General features: G+C 50.1%; 2 protein-coding genes across 2 annotated transcripts; both read right to left on the reverse strand.

The window, feature by feature from the left end:
• Positions 1-10,587: 10,587 nt before the first annotated feature.
• On the reverse strand, positions 10,588-11,416 carry EI90DRAFT_2855816 (uncharacterized protein; the record flags this gene model as incomplete). Its single annotated transcript, XM_039053771.1, has 3 exons — positions 10,588-10,785; positions 10,835-11,312; positions 11,367-11,416. Coding segments are annotated over 3 exons (726 nt in total), but the record flags the coding sequence as incomplete, so codon positions are not given.
• Positions 11,417-18,537: 7,121 nt separating this feature from the next.
• On the reverse strand, positions 18,538-19,664 carry EI90DRAFT_3091540 (uncharacterized protein; the record flags this gene model as incomplete). The annotated part of the gene is made up of 1 exon (XM_039062395.1): positions 18,538-19,664. A coding segment is annotated over one exon (566 nt), but the record flags the coding sequence as incomplete, so codon positions are not given.
• Positions 19,665-20,003: the final 339 nt, after the last annotated feature.

Consider the following 20,003-nt stretch of genomic DNA (forward strand, 5'->3'; position numbering starts at 1 on the left):
CGGGCTGCATCGAAAATGTTGCCGGCGGTTCGTTTGAAGGCGCTAATGGAAGAAAACGTTGAACTCCTAGTCAACATCGACATCATTGCCCTGCACGTTACCGAGAAGGAGCCACCTCCTGAAGTCTTAGATGTCACTCAACACTGGAGAATGATTAGCGCCATTGGAAACGAGCTTTGTGACAGGGGGGCTGATGTAGGAAAGGTTGCCAGGAGGGTGGTCCAACTGCTTGACGAGTTGGAAGTGAACAACGACGAGGATGTGATAGCTACGTGGATACAGATGTTGCCCAGTTGAGTGACCCAAACATCACAACCGATCATTGGAAGGATACGTAGGTATCTTAAAATGAAAATATTGCACGCGTCATTATTAAACCTATGGGCTGGGCACAAGTGCAAGGCGTAAGCTCAGCAAACGTAAAATACATCGGGAAGTTATATGCTACAAATTATTCTAGAGTATATACAAAGTGAATGGAAAACGGTCACAGACAGCTATTGCGTGATGCTCTCCGACTACTACTTGCCGCTTAACTCTTCTGGAGTCGGCTTGTTTGGGGGAGCAGGAGGGCTCTCTGCAACTTTGAGCGCAAAAAGACCAGTTTTTGGCTGCCAGCGAATGGACTCAAACTCTTCTTGAGGCGGGTTTCCTGATCTCTTCAACATCTCAGTTGATCGGAATTCGATGCCCTCGAAAAGCTGCCTCCCAGAATCGGCAATGAAACGGACAACACGAGGGTAAATAGAGTCTTCGGCAGGGTAGATCCGCTGGCGGAATGCGCGTTTGAAGCGGTGAAGGCGACAGAGAATGAGACAAAAATGAAGGAGGCCAAAGTACTCTTCTTCGCTTAACTCGAATGGCCTACGCAGGCATATTTTTTTTAACACTTCGCATTTGAAGGTCACCTCCACCATATTGAACGGCGTACGCCCTCGGCTGGTTGTCGTCGTCATAATCCGGAAGCGATTGTATTCGAAGAGATCCTGTGAATACATGCGCGTCCATAGCTCTGTTGCTTCGGATGGTAATGTGTCGGGGCCCTGAGGGATGAGCGGGGCTGGTGCGTGATCCAGTAGGGTTTTGATTGTAGTTTTGTCAAATCCATGAGAAAAGACTTCACCAGTATATCCAAGCTCATAGACGCCAATGTACCCGCTTGGGGTATAATCCTGCATATTGATATCTCTGAGAAGGGCGTCAGGGAATCTTGCTTGGAGGTACCGCTTAAGGCTTTGGGCTTCCACCTGTGTCTTGCAGAGTAGGTTAAGACAGTGCATCGAACCGTCCCACCTGTCCACTTTCTGATTCACCGTGCGGTCACGCACTTCTCGGTAGGCAAGAACGCCCCGCTGCTTGACCGCTTCCAAGTCATGACGTAGCTCCAGCGTAGGGCCTGACAGGCGTATGGATATGCCTAGCCATGTGTCAGTGGCGGTAACAGAGCCGGCCTCGGACAACGAAATAGCACTGGACGTGCCAGTAAAGGGTACGGACTGATTCGACAACGGAAGGGGATGTTGAGGTTGGTAGTACGAGAAAGGGATTTTGATAAACGCCACCATCAGTGGAGCATGCGCACCGATGGGGAATGGTACTCTCATTTTCTTCCATTTGGCCCCTTCCAAGGCCGCGCTCAAATGCAGGCCCTCCTCGTATTTTAAATCCAGCCAGACTCCTTGAAGCACACCCTTCATTAAGGTAGAGAGGTTTTTGAACGGAGTAGGATCCCCCTCAGGGGCAAGCGCTTTCAGACATTGTTCCATGGCAAAGCGCTGAGTAGGGGGATCATCTTGTGGAGCTGCGAGCAGGAATTGCTGTGGGCGGGAACATGTAACGGTTTCCGTAACAACAAAGTCGAATCCCACAGTGATATCCCCCTTCATGATGCCGTTCGAAGCCTTGGCCTGAGCACGGCTCCGTATCTCCTGTTGAAGGGCATGTTCTGCTGCATGATCATGCAACGGTGAACATGATCGACAGACTGCAAAGCGTTTTTCACCATATTCCACCCTCCAATGAGGAACTCCCCACCGTTCCAGAGTGAGGGCAAAAGCCTGAGCAGAAGCACTGAGGGTGGAGTCGTGGACCTCGGTGTGAGTGCCGTCCGAGCCGTCGAAGATGGTCCCAATGGCTAATTTTTGAATTGGCCACGTCGGAAGTTCCATACCACCCAGTATGGCGCATGCATCGAGGGAAACGAGGAGGCAATAACGAAGATAGCCTCGTAGCTCTCCAATCCGACGTTCGATCTCACCAACCGTTTCATGGTGATAGTTCTCGGACTCCGCAATCATCCGGGATTGAAGCAGCTTCTCAAGGTAGACATCCGATTCATGCTTGAGTATCGCCATAGTTTCACGATGTGAAGGGAGGATTTCTGTGCGGCAGAGATGAGAAACGGTAGTCCGAACATGGCGAAGAAGTTGTTTCAGCAACGAGTTCGTGCCTATAATCCGCTCCCTCCACTCAGACGTTGGGAGCCAATTCAAACCGTCAGGGGAACGTTGCAAGTCAATATTAAGAATAGGCGACGGGATATAATGAAAAGGGGAATGGCATTCGATAAGCGGGAGGTGCAGGCGGAGCGGGTCGAAGCTGACTGGTCTCCGACAAAAGTCCACAAACTCGCGATATCTTTGAGAGGTGTTAAGGACACTTGTCCTCGTTGAAGGGGTGGCGTTCACCCATGAGGCGTACGATCCATTGTAGGAGCACATAGCATGGGTGTTCACCGCCATGATACGAATCGGTGTCTGACGGTAAGCGCGCTTCACGGTGCCACCTAGGACATCCTTTATGTATTAGACTGGGAATGAGGCGATAGCGATCAGCTTACGGGATAATTCTGTTCTCCAATTTTCAACGTGGGCCGCAGCCTCAGGGGTGGGGGAAAGTGGCTGAACGGGTCGAAGAGGCGCACCTGGCGAAAACATCACACTGTGTGAGAATAACAATTAAAACATTCCTAGACATACTATGCATACCTCGAATAACCATAGCATCTCTTAGCAAGGACGTTGTTCCTCCGTCCTGCGCCATGATCTGTTCAACTGAGATGAAGCGTGCAATATCTGGTGGTGGCGCCCTTAGTCTTGGTGGTGGATCGTAGGAGGAGGGCAGGGGGAGTGGACGATGGGGCGGGGATTCTGGACGGTACTGCGAGATGGGGACTGGGGTATGGGCCGATGGGATTTGGGCTTCGCTGAACCGAACGTCTTCCATGGATGGAGGAGGGTGACGACGTTCTGGGTCATACGGAGGTGCTGGCAGCTCCGCGGAGGATGGCAAGGGAAGTGAACGAGAAGGCTGGAATTCTGGTCGGTATTGGGGAATGGGAACGGAAGCTTGGGCCGATGGCATTCGGGCTTCGTGGAATCGACCTTCCACGGCTGGAGGCGGGGCGTGGTGGCGTGGTGGAGCGTATGGAGGCTTTTCAGGCCCATGGCGATGGCATGCAAAGGTTCCGGATCCTGAACGGTGCGTGAAACGGGAAGAAGGACGAGAGACTTCGTGGGGCGAAGGCGATCTGGAAGACACCAGACGTGGATGCCGGGAGCTTCGATGAAGTGGACGCTGCTCACCCTCTCGCACCTCAGAGCGATGGTACGAATCTGGTGGGAGACCAGGCGATCCTCTTCTTCGTGCAGGTGAGCGCTGGTGAGGGGAACGGCTTCGTCGACGCCACTGGTGAACGGAGCTTGGCCTCTGAGGGGGGACCTGTGGACGCGGCGAACGCCCCCTAGGCCTTCCACCGTGCTGGGAGCGGAGGCGAGAGGTGCGTGACGTTGATAGTACAGGAGAATTATCCCTTTCTGAGGCTGACGCAGAAGGCTCCTCTTCATCCCAGTCGTTCTCGCTAAGGAACTCTTCTGGATCGGATGAAACACCATCATCATCCTCCGGGCGGCGGAACGGATGACCATGGAATCTCAGCAGGATATGTCCATCCTGTGTCAAAGTGTACAGAGAAAAGAACCGAACTGCCCCAGGAGGGTACGTTGGTCCGGCGGGCCTGTAACGGTTGCGATAACGGGTATCGTCGAATATTGAGGCCATCTCATGCAATATGCCGAGCGATCCTGATGCTGCATAATCGATATTCTCTATGTAGTGCTGCACGCAGATGCATTCTGCAATACCCTGGTCATTGTCCATTGTCGCCTTCCTCATAGACTTCGTCCACTCGGATGGGTCAAGCCTCTTGAGGAAGACTTCTCCGAAAGTCTTTCCTACAGTCCAGCCGGCTTTGCCGTCGGGGTATGCGAAGGGAATAGGCTCGGGCGATGGTATAGGCGGCGGCATAGGATGAACAAAACACCGCAAATACCGTCGCGCTCCATGGGGAAATTGGTTATATTCTGGAGGAAGGAGTGCGGAGTCGTTTTGTATACATGAATTAATCGCGTTTTGAAGCCACGGTCGGGGAATGAGGATTAAGGATGGAAGGACGTATACATCAAACACAGCATGGTAGTAATGCGTCGAGTACGATGGATCCAGTTTACATCTCTGAAACGTTCCATCCAGTGAATGATCCACAACAGGACTAATCACCTCCTCCACCTTCGCAATTCGTTCCGCGCCTGAAAGAAAGCGACCGGGACGCAGTGGGCCGTCCTGTGTGGGTGGCCCAAGTGCACGAATATAGAATACACCCTGATGGTTTACTTTCCAGCCTTGGTGAGCGCACTCAGCATTGGGAACAGGGATAGGCGATGTCACAACAGCTTCAGAACTCATGTTCGCGAATGCAAATGCAGTGCAAGCTGGAGGAAAGTGGCTTCGTGGAGGAAGGGAGTAAGATGGCAGTTGGAAGATCAGCCGTGTGTAAAGCCAGGTGTGGCCTGGTATCGGGCTTCGAGCTAGGGTGCTGGGCGAAAAGGTGCAAAGGCGACAAACACAGAGATATCTATCATACCCTGGTACAGCAGCATGTAAGCACTCTGCACGACCTGAGTAGTTGGAGACGTGTCGAAAGCCGGGCGTGGCCTACCGGTGGGCTTTGCCCTGGGATGCCGAGCGAAGGGAAGTCAAAGCGATACCGCAGTGGAAAGATCTCTCGCACCCTGGTACAGCAGTGTGTAAACACCCTGCACGACCTGAGTGATTAGAGTGGGCGGGGGCATCTGATGTCTCTGTAATAGCAGCGAGTCGCTAGAACACTCTGCTTTCCAGAAACACCAAACGCCGCTAAGCTGCGGCTCCTCTGTTTCGAACGGGAACTGTAGAATATATTAAGTGAGGTTGTTACTTACTTGACGATGCGGCTATACGTCTGGGACCTGACTGAGAGAAAAGATGTGACACTGGCCACGGTGGCGGAGCCACAAGGTGAGGAAGCAAGATGGGGAGAGGTGGAGCGGGTGAACGAAACCACTGGCTCGTGACCTCTATTGAGTTAATCATGACAATATTGTCATGGACAATCAAGGGGGATGCCACCCACCTCTTCTGATGGTTCTTTAATAGTGTATTATAGAACAGATGTGCACTAATATTTAACGGCGGGGCTCAGAGGCGATATGCATATTCGAAAAGATAAACAGTGTTGAAAACGGTGTTTGATCTTGCAGGCTCGTGACTTCAATTGGCGTGTGAAGTTGTCATAATAATTCTGAAGCTGTCATGAATAATTCTGAAGCTGTCATGAATAATTCTGAAGCTGTCGTGAATACTCATGAGGTGCTACCTGCCTCTTCTGATGACTCTTTAACCACTGATATAATGTATTATAGGACAGAAGCACCGTATCAGCTGGTGTTGTGGAGAAACGGGGTCGCGGACGCCCCCGATTGTACACAACAGCTGATGAGCGCCGGGCAGCTAATACACTGAAACAACGCAATCGTCGTGGAAGACTCAAAGCGTAGGAGACAATCGTGAATGTCAGAAATAGATTGTAGGCTAACATGACGTTGAATAAGAGAGATCGGGCTTGTATCGGAACCCCTGAATGCCGCAACCAAGGTATCCCCTACTCATTCAATGGGAACTCACAAACCTGAGCGGTAAGACGCCTCGCTAATAGGCAAGGCTGAATACTAAGGAATACTAAGGCAGGCCAAACCAGCACTACATCCGGTACCGCGAATGGCGCATTCAGGCACACTAGAAATGGATGACAAATTCTCAGCTATGGAACATTGGCCTGCCATCGGAGAGAACCTGAAGTGCCCCCACTGCGGCGTCAATGTCGACGAGTATGCATGGCTCGCATTGAGATGCATGGAGCTGGAGGACGATGTTCAGAGACTTCGCAGAGACTTCGAACAGAGATCTCAATGGGCGCCTTAGTTTAGTTTACTTATCCAGAAGTTACTGCCCAGGTTCCGGGTGTTTGTTGGGGGGAGCTGAAAATACATTATGTTGACACGTTTTAGCCATTATACATCATGTGTGCAAACGGACAGAGCATGGGCCCGGACGTACAACGATAAAAAGAAAGGAAAAACTAACAAGAGGAGATAGGGGAGGGCGGTAGCGCCGATACAGAAGATGTGAAAGCCCAGGTTAGAAAGAGAAGAACCCACTTGTAGATGACAAAAAGGAAGGGCGGTCACAGCACAAACTCATTCGGGGCCCAACTTGCTGAAACCCACCGAAGATAGCGTCTTCACCATTGGCAAGAATGAATGACTTACTGTATCACATGGTGAAAGGCGAGGTAGGAGAGAAGCAAGCCAACAAAAGAACAACACGCTCTGAGGAAACACGGGAAAAACTAAAAGGTACAAGATGTAAGTTAGCATAATGAACATAAAGAGAGAAGTTAAGCCGAAACGTACGGGAGACGCGGGGAGATCGCTGCGACGGGGTTTACAAAGTAGGAAGTTCACCCATTACACGCTTGGTGATGCGAAATGGTCCAGCTAGAGGTTACGGGCTTATATGACGGATGTCACTGCACCTCGTGCAGACGTCGAACGCCCCAGCTCACTGTTCATGAAACCAGATGGCACACCGTTCGAAATTTTGAGCGTTTTGCAGTGAGGATGGTTATGAAGTGTGGTTTCGGGCCGATCTGGATTTTGAGCATGTGGACCGCTCAAAAGCTCCGGAAGGGACGATGTCCTACAGGTGTACAGATGTCCGTTTCATGCAGTGTTGCAGGAACGAGAGCGGCAAGAAGTCCCCCAATACAGGCAACCTTCTGAATAACTTCACTTGAACGAGCATAGTACCATGTAGCACCACCAAATTTATACTCGCCTACCACTTCCTGCAGTTCAAGTCACCAAAAGACGATTCGGATGGATTGTCTTCCACTTCGCCTGCCTCGACATGCTTGTGGAGTACTGGAATGTATGTCCGCTTAATTGGGAACGCAAGCTGTTTTCGTACCGATTACAACTGACAGTTCTTCAAAATGACGGAACATAAGCCAAGGAGGTTAAGAGTGCCTCCTGGCGTCCCATGTCATCGTTTCCAGGTTGCTGCTACCTGGCATCGGCCTAGAATGCTTGACTCTTGACTGGTGCATCAAGTATCTTATTAGGAGAGGCTCAACACCGGCATACATAAACTCCGCTAGTCAGTTAAATCTATTTTTTCCTGTTCATTATCTAACACTAAAGGAACGTCCGTATGATCAATTCCAAGCTGGGCATAATCAACGGGAAAGTTTGCGGCCACTTTAGCGGCTCGGCACCGCAGTTCGCAAATAAGGTCAGGATTTAGGGTTCTCCAGGTAGGCTGCCAGCTCGGTGTTAACAGAGGAATAGAAAGGATTTGGTGTTTCACCCTATCCCGAAAATCATCGATGTTCGTGTCTTTCGGTGCAGCATCGAGCCCGATGTGTACAGCTTGAATGTCAGCCATGGTCCAAACCCCACAATCATACCCGTTCCATTGGCGCTGTTCCATCTAGGACTTGTAATGTATATGATGTTCATACAGCAAGATGGCACACCTACAGTGATTACTCTGGTGGACCAATTGGACCAGTTGTATCCATGCTCATCATCAGGGTGAATGAACAACCAGATGGCATTAACTAGGCCTCGAAGTATCTGAAGAAAGCGGTAACATTAAGACTGGAATGTGGGCTAGAATTAGGAAACGCACTGTAAACACCCACTGTGGACCGTGGCGATTGATATGGGCGCTTTGTTGTAGAGGTATGCTGTCAAGATAGCGCAGCTCTCGTTGTTCGAAGTTGACAACACCGAGCAGCCAGTGACCACGCCTCCTTGAGTAACACGGAATCGTCCAACTGGTTGCATCAAAAAGATCGGTTCGGACTTTCTTTGTCGCTCGCTAAAATATTGGTCAGTACAGATTCCATCGGTGTATTCCCACATACATCCAACAGGCGAACTGCCATACAATGTCTCATTCCTTCACACTGGGTAGGAAACATAATCACATGGGGACGAGTGGTCTTGAGTATGTCCCGCAGCTTTTCGTCTGTAAGGTCTTTCAGCATCTCAACATAGGCATCGATTATTGCTCCGTGTATCAGCCGCCGGCGATTGACTGTTGGTAGTGCATCAGAGAAGATCGCAATATGTTTGTAATATCTTGCTTTGTCTCTGGTCTTGCTGTCGTTCACTATCTAATGAGACATCAGTGGCGTCAGTCACAGGGGAACTTGGAAACATTCTTACTTTTTCAGTCTCTTGAGGTAAATGCAACTCCGTTATTTCCTTCCAGATTTTTGTTGGCTTTTGTTGTTGGGTAGACTGGGTGGGTGAGTGGATGGCATCGAAGATTGTTCTAATTGGAGGAAGGCTTTGGGGACAAGGGTTCTCATTCCAGAACCTCTCCTCAATATCCTCGTCACAGCTGGGACTATCCACATCTCCGAACCCACTAGGAGGGACCAAGTCGGTAAGAGGCTCAGCATGTGTTTCGACATTGTCTGTGGGGTCCATTGTCTCATCTGGTCATGTCTCAGGTTCGCTATCTGGAAGGTTTACCGGCATCTCAGGGCCGAGAGTATCGCCTGGGCCACTGCCACTGTCGGTAGACAGGTAGGGCTCAACATGCTCATCGTCATCAGCTACACCCAGCTCTGGGCTCATCCTGATAAGTCCATCGAGTGCGCTTAGCTCGTTTCTAACTTGAGAATCATCTTCAGGGTCTATGCCGTTGGTTCCTGAGGCCAGAGTGGCAGAACCGGGGGGGGGAAGGCGGAAAGAAGAATACTCCGCGGTACTCGGTGCAGCTTGGGAGTCTGGACGTTTTAGGTTTGCTAGCAGATAGTGCGGCGATGCACGCCATAGATTGACATGAGGAAACGGTCCGTTCACGATCGTATCACGGCATTTGAGTAACGACTTTAGGCGGAGTTGCCATCGATATTTAAACAGGGCTGGGATTGAGGACAAATCAGCGCATTGGTAATGTGGAATTTGTAGGACATACGATGAATATCGTCCGTGATCCAAATCAACAAGTCTACCGATTGGACAATCCAGGTGCGCGCGTTAAGTTCCTCTCGAGCGAGCCTAAGCTTTTCCTCCTCAATACGAGCGAGCGATAGCACCGCTACTATGCCATGGCAAACCTGTTGGTCGACGATAAAAGCTGGTGGTTTCTCATCCAAGTTCCAGTTGGAATCCCACAGGCTCTCCCACATCTTTGTCCACTGTTCATCACTGGGATCCATGTTAAGCAGCTCCTTGACATTCATTTTGGCATGTTTCAAAGAGTCCGGGAGCCAGGATGGCCTAACAGAACGCTCGAGGCAGTCGACAAGCTCGTTATATTGCGCAACATGGGCGGAAATAATACAGGCACGGTCGTTTGCGCTATTGAACACTGAGACCATTTTCGAATATCCTCAAAGTACCGGATGAATTTTCGAGCACATCAGAATTCGCCTCAAATGGGGTATGCTTACCGACTTTTGTAACCAGCCGTCCTCCACGCCGTTGTGAGCTCCGAATAGGGTTAATCTCGTCCTGGTACTTGGCTAAGCGGATAAGGATGGCATGTTTGCGGAATCGGGCCAGAATGTACTTCTCCATGTAGTCCCTTTCTGTGCTAGACGGATTTTGCGGAAGTTTCAAATCGGACAGGCCAATTTGAGCTGTCAGATCGCGTAGGCATTCTTGAGATTTATCATGCAACGATCGTACACGCTGAGCAGCTTGGAAATGCTCCGTGAGGTCGATAGGACTATGGGACAGTGTTCGTGCCAAGCTGATTCGGTCCAGCTCCTTCTTTACGGCGTCCAATGCGTCCGAATGTGCCTGGGCTGATCGTTTTTGGCGAACTTTTTCATTCCGGCTTGATCATTGTCTAGGGCATAACAGCATAAGTCAATGCCGAACATGAGATCGGGAATGGGCATACAGGCTCGAACGGAGAGCTGCAAAGACTTTTGCTCTTCCCACTGGGATTGAAGGAAAGGAGTTGTGAATCCCCTCTTACTCTTCAAATCTTGCAGGAGGTCGGTTAGAAGCGCCTCCTCACGAACAATGGCGGCCAATTTGGACCTAGCCAATGAAGCAAGGCGGTCTCGGCCACGGCACGCGATCATCTTGATTTTGTTGTCGATAGTTGTGATTCGTTTTGCCGGCTATAGTTTTGGGACAACATTGCATAAGAGAGGGTTGTCGACCGAACAGTGTTGGGACTCACACTCATTATGCGTTCAGGCGCAATTGTATCAACAATCAAGGACCATAATCGCTCATTTCCTTCCCCGTTTGACTTTCCGAACCCATTTCGTTTCCAGGGGTGAAATGCGATTTGACAACAGAATTGATGTGCGTAGGCATGGAAGACTGAAACGGCGATGCTCAATCTAGGAGCGATTTCGGGGATAAGATTGTACTTCATTCAAATATCAGAGGTTGTAGTTGCAGACCATGCGAGGCCATACCTTGGCGATCGATCGATCAAGAACACACCCAACATCATACATTAATCCAATAGTGGCATTTGAGGGTAGTTGGCGGCTAAGTGCAAGGAGCATGGCAATCGAAAAGTGCTGCTGTTCACCCGGAGTGCGTACATCGCAGAGGAAAAGGGGGATGTCATGACGGCATATGGTTGCCATCAGGCCCTTCGAACGGAAGGTATCCGTTTTTGAGGCTGACTGCTTTCCACGTTTCATGGCTCTGTGTGATTCTTCGCATTCATCAATAGCACCATCTGGTACAAGGGATGAGGGACGAGATACTTCCGAACAGCCTCTAGATGCAGCTCGTGCATCAGAGATATGGCGGGCAGCTTCCTCGATTTCGGCATCGGTGAGGAATGTGCAAGTTTCATTCCAGGGAAGAATCATCTCTCCTCCAACGAACATGTATTGCTTATGTTGCATATTACCATCCATGGCGACGATGACATCAGGATATCTAGGGAATCGCTTAGTATACCTGTTCCCGAAGCATATGTATGAGAGGACTAACTCGTTGGCTGAGTTGCCCCACATCGAGCCTCCAAAACATTGTGGGCATCTCGCGCGGAGGTATGGACTTGCGCTGCTGTCGGACGGGTTGCGAATCAGCTTTGTTCGCTCATGGACCATCGATGGAAGGTCCGGTGACGTCCCTATGGAGGTTGGGATGCCGTGGTTAACGGTCATCACGCCATGGGATGCAGTGACCGATGGATCGCCGTTGTGGGCAGGAGCGACATGGGTAAACGCAGCGGACTCGACCGGTGCGGAACGACATAGTGGTGCATCGGGTGCCGCAGGGGATGTGGGTAGGAGAAACTCTCTCTCCGTTTCAACCTCTACCGAGTCACATAGGGCTTGAAACCATGTTATCGCCTCGCTAAACGACTGCAGAAAGGGGTCCTATATGCGCGCCGGATCATGAAGGTGCCAATTCCCGACATGCAACAAATAGATCTTACGTTGTGGGTGAATTCGTAACCGTTCTCTCATAACATGGCAAACAAAGCGGCATGAAAGGAGGCAATCGGGGTGTACGAGTCCACATGCAAAGCTGAATACAGCGAAAGGACGTCGAAATGAAAGGCAACTTGGGGCGTTACAGGTGACCCTGGAAAGTAGCCAGACTGGATGATGCTAAGCGGGAGAGTATTGGACGGACATTTGCAATATTCGAACGTCCGCCGCGTGGCACCTGGCTCGGGGTCATTGGGACACTGCTAAGGGAGGTCAGAACGCAAACATACCTGAGAATGTGATCGTCATGAGTGAATGAAACTGGAAAGATGTATTGCAGTGGGAGCACAGCGATGCTGCTGGTGTTTGCAGTTTTCCGTTTCTATCATACGACGTCTCGCTGGGGGCGGCAAGGGGCACGCGTCCTGCCTTCTTCGCCTCTAGACCTAGATAGATTTCCACCGCTTTGTGTATTACATCGCGGCGCCAATGGAGCCATGCAACTTGCTTTTGCGGATTTCGTAATGCTCTCTTGGCCCGCTTTCGGGAAGCTGACCGCAACAGTGTAGGGGACAGAGCAGTGTCTGGGCCCGAAGGAGTGGGCTCTGCGATATTTTCCAGCCAACCCTGAGGGGATGCTTCCCATATTGGTGATTCCTTTTTTAGAGCTGGCGTTGAAGGGGGAGTCGAAACATTGCTGGCATCCGCCAACATTGCATTTCCTACGTGATCGTGGCGATTTGGCACCTGCCACCAATGCGTAGGCTCAATGCCAGGCCCCCAGCGTTGCGTCATCACGGTGCCGCTGGCGTTTGCTATCTCAACGCGTCGTGACGGCTGGGAAATAGGGACTTCAGCGGCTGGGACGTGCTTATGTCCTTTCTTTTTGGACGTTGAGGGTTCGGATTCAGGTGCAGATTGGGGGCCAAGGAAATCGGCATATTTTTTAGGTCTTTTTAAATTATACGGCTGATATTTTTTCACAGGCGAAGTAGTAAGGGGTGGAATTACAGGCTTATGCCTCGGCATGGGAGTAGCTGCTAAAGAAACTAATGGGTTCGGGTCAAAGGAGCAGAACGGGATAGGTCTCCCCCAACAAGTGTGGGTATATCGGCCGAGTTACGCCGGTAGCCGACCTGTAAGAGAGACATGCACTCAGCTGCATATTCATGTGTGTAGCTGTAGTACATACCAATAGGAACGGACACCAAACGGGGCAATTTGCGGCGAAGAAGGGCGATTACTGGTGCTCGCTCGGCGCTGAGGAATATATGTATAGCACGGGCACTGGTCTTATAAAGGTCTTTGGGTATTGGATATTCAGTGGCAGGCAGTGGCGAGGGCACACGTCGGGTTGAAGTCCCAGCCCAACTGTGCCGTTTCTGACGTCGCTTTAGCACCGATTGAGGGGTGCGTAGTTGCTGGACAGCGGATATGAATACGGTCCCACTGATATGGATTGGACAAGAGGATAGCGCGTGGTGTAGAGGATCGTGGCGGATACTCAACAATTCTGAGATCTTTTGCACCCGTTTGACGCCCGTTCGATGACAGAAGACGACGCACAGAGCGTTTGTCGCCGTTTTAGGGATGTATGAGCGCAGACGGCGAGATCTGAGGGTCAGTGCGCAAGCAAGCAGGGAGGGGAATTGCGTGTCGGTGCGACCGTTTGGGTGAAAGATTTTGATGGGGGCCTAGGAAGGTGTATAGCTGTCGATGTATGGCATGAAATCGGAGCGGGGGATCGGTTTTTGCGGCGGGTGGCCCAGACGAACCAAACAACCGCGAGTACCAGCGGTGCTAGGTGCAACCTCCGGCCCTCTGCAGGTGTCTCCATGGACAAGCCCAAAATCCTCGCGCAGAATATACAGAACGGCCTGGAGAAACCGTTACTCTACGTAGACGGTGTACTCAGAGGGCTGGGTTCATTGGGGGGATCCCTGTCGTTAACCGTGGTGCACTAGCAACGCGCTAAGCGCCTCCAGTGGATTTCAGTTAAATACAAAGAGTGGTCCTTTTTAATGATATCTATAACGAGATTGGAGGCAAACGTAGTGCGTTCTGTTAGGTGCAGGGCTGGGAATGATGCCAACGACGGATTTCGAGCTTACCGAATATGCCACTTATGGCAATAAATAAGAAGTAGAACACCCAAGGAATAGAGGACGGGTCTGTAGTGCAACGTACGGTTATCCTGATGTTGAGGACGTCGATCGACGCGCCTTACCTACAACGACGTTCACGGTTTGTGAATGAAACAGCTGGCCCGGCTTTGGCCGAGAGCCCGTTTCGGGGACATGCATACCCCACGATTGAATTGGTTCTCACGGGGATGAAGGTGGTCAAACGGGTCAATATTTAGTGCAACCGCTGGACCGTTTGGCACCAAACTCAATTGGAAGATGGGGCTGGATCTCCTCTATTAAACAAGCCTAGGTTCATCGGAACCAGACATGTGGTTGTTGAGTATGCACAGAAAGAAGTTGAGGTTAGTGAAATACAATATAATTAAAGAAAGCAGACACCCACCTCAACCACTGGATCATTTGGCACCAAACTCGGTGGGAGGATGTAGCCAAACCTCTATATCAAACGAGCGTAAGTTCATCCGAAACGGAGGTGTGGTTGTTGAGTACGAGCTGTAAGAAATTGAGGTTAGTGAAATACAATATATTTAAAGGAAGCAGACGCACACCTCAATCGCTGGACCGTTTGGTACCAATCTCTGTAGAAAGGTAGAGCTGGATCTCATCTATCGGATGAGCTTAAAATCGTCGGAAATGGATGCGTGGTTGTTGATTACATGCAGTAAGAAGTTGGGGATAGTGTCGTGTGTGAGAAGTTAAGTTGGGGTTGGATGGAATGACTTGAAAAAAAAGAATATGGGAAGGGAGCATGTTGGGGAAGGGTTGGGTGACTGTGGAAGGGTGTTGGCCCATGAGCACAAGTAAGGAACATCAGAGTGGAGTAAAAAATATTGTGTTGCATAGTAAAGAGACATGGGTGTAGATAGCATGAGGTGGAGTGAAAAAAAAAGTTACAAGTTGCAAACCAATTCATTTGAAAACTGTACAGCACCTGGAGCAAACAAATGGACTCGCGATTGTGATGATTGAGATGATTGAGAGTAGTCGATTGGGCAGATTGGGCAGATTGAGCACTTGAATTGCTCTCAATCACCTCAATCGGCCTTGGGGGTTTCCTGATGAACTGGTCACACATCACGCAGGGCAGCCAGTCCAGTAATTTTTGAAAATGTGTCATGTCTGGTAAGTTACTAGAGTACTGACAAGCTGTCAGGACCTCAGGACATACCTCAACTCTCACTCCCCTTCTGGACCTCCTACCTCCGGACCTCCCCTACCACACCTCCACCTCCTTGTTGTTGGTAACCCTCAACTTGTCTATCCACCCTCCTTCTTACTTCTGGTCTCCATCACCTCCAGTGGTCATGTACCTCCAGTACCTCCCCACTCCTACCTTACCTCTGGTCATGTTACTCCTTATTAGTTTATCATTTGATATTTTCTACAACCCCAATATTCTGGACTATGACTTCTGGGCTCCAGACTCTTCTGGATGCCTCCCCTTGTAGTTCCCCTGCTCATTCATAGATGGGCCCAGGCCTTACCATTCAGTTGATTTCTAGTTCTCCCACTCCACAACTTCAGATGTAACTTGGGCTTTTCATCTTTTCTATATTTGTCATGTGGAGTCTTTCTATTTACTTCTCCTTCCCCTTGGTAACCCTTGGTTGCCTTTGGATCCTTTTATCTCTGCTATATGTATGCACGTACCACTCTAGTAAATAGTTCCCCCCAGTTATAATATTAAGTCCTTGAATCCAAACCCTCTCCCAGGATGTCTATCGCGTTCTACTCATCTGCTGCTCCACCCTGAACCAAGAACTGAGTGACAGATGTGTCTAAAGGTGCCTTGGTATAAACCCCAATGAATCGCATGACAAACGATTGACCCTTGCTAATGCCTCCATTGTTAAGTAGTGAGGGGGGGCTTCTGGCCCCCTTCCACTGGTGGCCTCGGTTCCTCCATCACCAGCTCCCCTGACAAATTGGGGACAACGAGGACGTAATGGGCACAGTGCTCCATTCTGAGTTGCTGAAGCCAAGTCCCTTCAACACCCCATCACCCTTGGAGCTCTGCCCCACCTGCAGCCTGTCTCCGACCCACTGTTGGATGACCCAGAATATTGAGCTCTGTCAGGGCATGGGAAATGTTACCGTGACTCGCTGTTGGCAACCATTAAGGTCCGCTGTCTTGGTGTAACAGCCCATTGAGGGCAGGGTTGACAATCACAGCAAAGGGGCCCGGTTTCAGCTTCAATGACTCGTCTGTGAGCATTGCACCTTGTACTTGATGTGGCCCCAATATTTCAGAGTACAGAGGGTGCGACTGAGTCAGACAAGAAGCACAGGGGGTAACCCTAGTTGATTTTCAAACTAAGGTACGAGGTAGTGTACAACCGGTATTTAAGTGTAATGGAATGAATGGGAATTAGTCACCAGATCTCATGGAGATTGTGGGCAGCTTTAAGAAGGGATAAAAACAAACAAAGAACATGGGAGAAGGACAGCTGTGCATGGCTGTCAAGAAAACAAGAGTAAATAAGGAATGAACATAGGCCCATTGTGGGCTGTGAAAAAGGTAACAACGATGGGGAAGGGTGATGGGCTCATCCAGGCAGTGTTGAGCAGGGAGCGGAGTAGATGGGGTAGAAGCGGAGGTGGGAGAAGGGGTGGGGAGTGAGCACCTGACTGTGGGAATTTCTGGGCCATGACAAGCTCCATCAGACACACCTGCCTGGATAGCGATTGGATCTTCCCCAGGTGGGTTTGTGACACTGTCCACCTTGGCAAGGCCATCAGGTAAAGGTCTTCCATCAAGATGATCATAAACCTCTTCTAACATTACCTCTACATCATCCTCTATAGTGCAAGAGAATTCATTTTCGAATGGTACTGTAGCAGAGCTGGAATAGATAAGGTTGTTGGAAGGACACTGGCACAGCACAGCTATTGCTTGGGCTAGAGTGGCATCTTGTTGTGGGAGATTGTTGAGGATGGTACCAAGTGGAGGAGAAGTGAGGCTGGCTGTGATAGACTAAATTCACCTGAACGGCACAATTCAAAGGCCTACATGCCAATACTTATTAGTTATGGCTATATGAGAAGGTCCGGATATCTGAGTTTGCTTTTCTTGGTTGTCTGGCACATTCCGCAGGATGTGCAGAATTTTTCGATGTCTTTTGACATCGAAGACCACCAGTAGTGTTTGCATACGTACTTGAGCATCCTTTTGGCACTGAGGTGACCAAGAATTCTGTGTGTGTGCTCGACCATGATGCCCATAATCCTCTCCCCTTGATGAATGGATTCAGGGAGGACAAGATGTGGTTTGCTTGAATCATTCAGATGAGAAATCAGGCCATCAATGATTGAGAACTGGAACTCCTCAGGTTTTGCGAGGATTCCTTTCCATGCAACATGCCTGGAGTAGCCGTCTTTCACACTCATGATGAAAGCATTGTCCTCTACATGGGGACATACTTCTGCCAATGGCAGCAGTATATCTTTGAGGGAAAGCTCCCTCCTCCCCAGACTCCTCCCCAGTCGCTCTCCGATTTGCCAAGGTTTATCTGCAACTTCATGGGACCTCTAATCTAACAAGCGACTGGCACAACTTGTCACATGTGACATTCCCACAGGGGTGTCACCTCATGTACGAGGCATGTCAGTCTTGCGCTGGTTGGAACTCTGTATGCGTTATGCCAGCATTGAAGTGTTTGTGGCTTATGTGCAGCGTCATCAATTGTATAACAAAGACTAGTGTTATACAGCAATGTCTTGGTATGTGTCAGGGACGCGTCTGGGGTAGAGGAGGCCCGGGTGAGACGCCCGACACTAGAAGCCTCGCGGGGTGTGGAGCGGGCGTGCGTACTGGCGGGCCCGGCTCAGGAGGCAGTCCCTGGCCACTTAGACTGAAGTGGAAAAGGGTGTTATTATTATTAAAAGGGGATACTATGTTACTTACCTGAAGTGGAAAAGGGTGAGAAGAAGGCTACTTCTTCGGTTCCCACTTCAGGTATGTTTATATACATGCGGCTTAGGTCACATGACGGGTGCCACGTCATCCTCGCATACAGCCGTAGTCACCCGGGTGTCCCTGTGGGGGATCCCGAGGGCGTCCGCTGTGGGCGCGCGAGCTGGACATAGCGGGGATCGCCCGAGGCGCCCGGGCTGGGCGTGTCGTGAGCGTGCTGCAGGTGGGTCAATGGTACATTGATACAAGGAAAGGTCGTCCGTATAGAATAAAGAGAAAATAAAGAGAAGGTGAGATAAGTAAAGAGAGAGTGGGATGGAGGAAGAAAGAAAGAAGAAGGGGGGAAGGAGGTAGGGGAGGACTGGGTGGCGGGGTACCGGGTGAAGTGGGGCCGAGTGGGGCCGGGTCAGGCGGGTGTGCCCTGACAGTATGGGAATTACAGTATGTTCGAGTGAATTTATGCTTGGGGTGGGATCATGAGTGATGCTTGGTGGGGGCTGAACAGGGGGGGGTCTGAACTAGCAAGCGGAGGTGCAGGCACCTTCTTAGGGCATTGCGGATTAGACTCTAGAACACCGTATATATCAATATGCTAGGGATGAGGAGTAATGCAGTACTTTGGGGGTCGGCAACCAACGTTGTAATGTTGTGACACTTACATAAGCAAAACTGGCCCCGATCGTGGCCAGACGGTCCTCCTCTTCCAAACCCCTCGTCTCTAGGTTGGAAACCACGTTAAAACTTTGGAAGTAAGGAGATTGTAAGGATAGATGATTAAACCCATGCAAATATGAGTAGATTAATGGGGATTCTAGTGATTGAACTATGGACGTGCCAAACATGATCGCGTCGCATCACTCTCCATCCTTCCAGGTGCTGGGGCTGTTGCAGTGTTGGAAGCCAAGACATAATGATGTTCTGGTATGCATTTTACGTTGCGATATCGTTTTAGGTCCCCTTTCTGCATCTTGTCCCACTCCGAGTTTTGTCACCCCACTACGCTGTGCCGTTCCATGTGCAGCAGTTTCCCCACCCTATTTGCTTATCCCATTTGTCCAATATCTGTTCTTGTTCATTAGCCACTTAAAACCGTGCGGGCCATTGCAACATCGAGCTATCATCATCATTCTTTCCCCCCGTCCCCCATATTGAGTCAACTACTGAGTGCTACACAGGATAATACTTGCTGGCTATCCGTGTGAGTACCTCTTTCTGTTCTTCATTATTCATACTGCTAAAGACCCCAACCCTTGGGATGTCCTTGTCATTGGGATGAAGGTATCGGTGCGCGTCAAGTTGTTGTGCAAGCGAGGAATTGTCCCCCCCAAAGTATTGGAATGGGAAATAGACTCTATTTGTGTAGGCACTGGGACAGGGACATTCGAATTGGTATGCCAAGATGGTGATAGCAGCTCAGCAGTCGGAGTGATGGATCCAAGAATTTCGCGTGTTTGAACTGAGACTCTAGTCTGCACATTTTTGCTCAATCTATGAGCACTTTCGTCTGTTGATTCCCCTGACTGGTTCCCAGCCAGTCTAGCTCCATGAGCCTGCATGCTAACACGCGGCAACATCAATGGTGGCTGGACAGCGGAAGTCCCAGTCATTGGTCCAAAGGTTCTGCGGCTCCGAGTGGATAGTCCTGGGCATACATTCTCGTTTACTATGTGACCTCCCCCCTCTGTCTGTCGTTTATCCAAACCAGTCCTCCAAGCTTTATTAATCTGTCGGGTTTGGGGAGAAGAAATTGTTTTTTTGGAATACTTCCAAGCAGCTCTATCCCTTGGCATTTAGTAAGGGGGTATGGGGGGGTTGAGTTTCAAGTCCAAAGTCAGTCTAGCCAGAAAGAGAAGATGCCAGAGTCAAGTTGGGCAAGCGCGCATCGGTAAACCCTGACACGTGATCCCTATTTGCGCCTGTCCGGACATTCTGGGAAAGGTGAGTTCCAAATGTACCTTCAATCCCTTCCTTTTCCCTCAAATTTTGGCATAGTGGTAGATGTGTTATTTACCTAACTTTTGGCCACTCAGATTTTTCAAATTCTACTTGGTTCAAAAGTTATTCCTCGTCCATGAGGCTGTATTTTGTTGCATCCCCACATAAATTAGTGGTTACTGCAAGTGGAGGCCCA

Source organism: Cantharellus anzutake, assembly GCF_015039405.1.
Source record: "Cantharellus anzutake strain C23 chromosome Unknown EI90scaffold_162, whole genome shotgun sequence".
NCBI classification, from domain to species: Eukaryota; Fungi; Basidiomycota; class Agaricomycetes; order Cantharellales; family Hydnaceae; genus Cantharellus; species Cantharellus anzutake.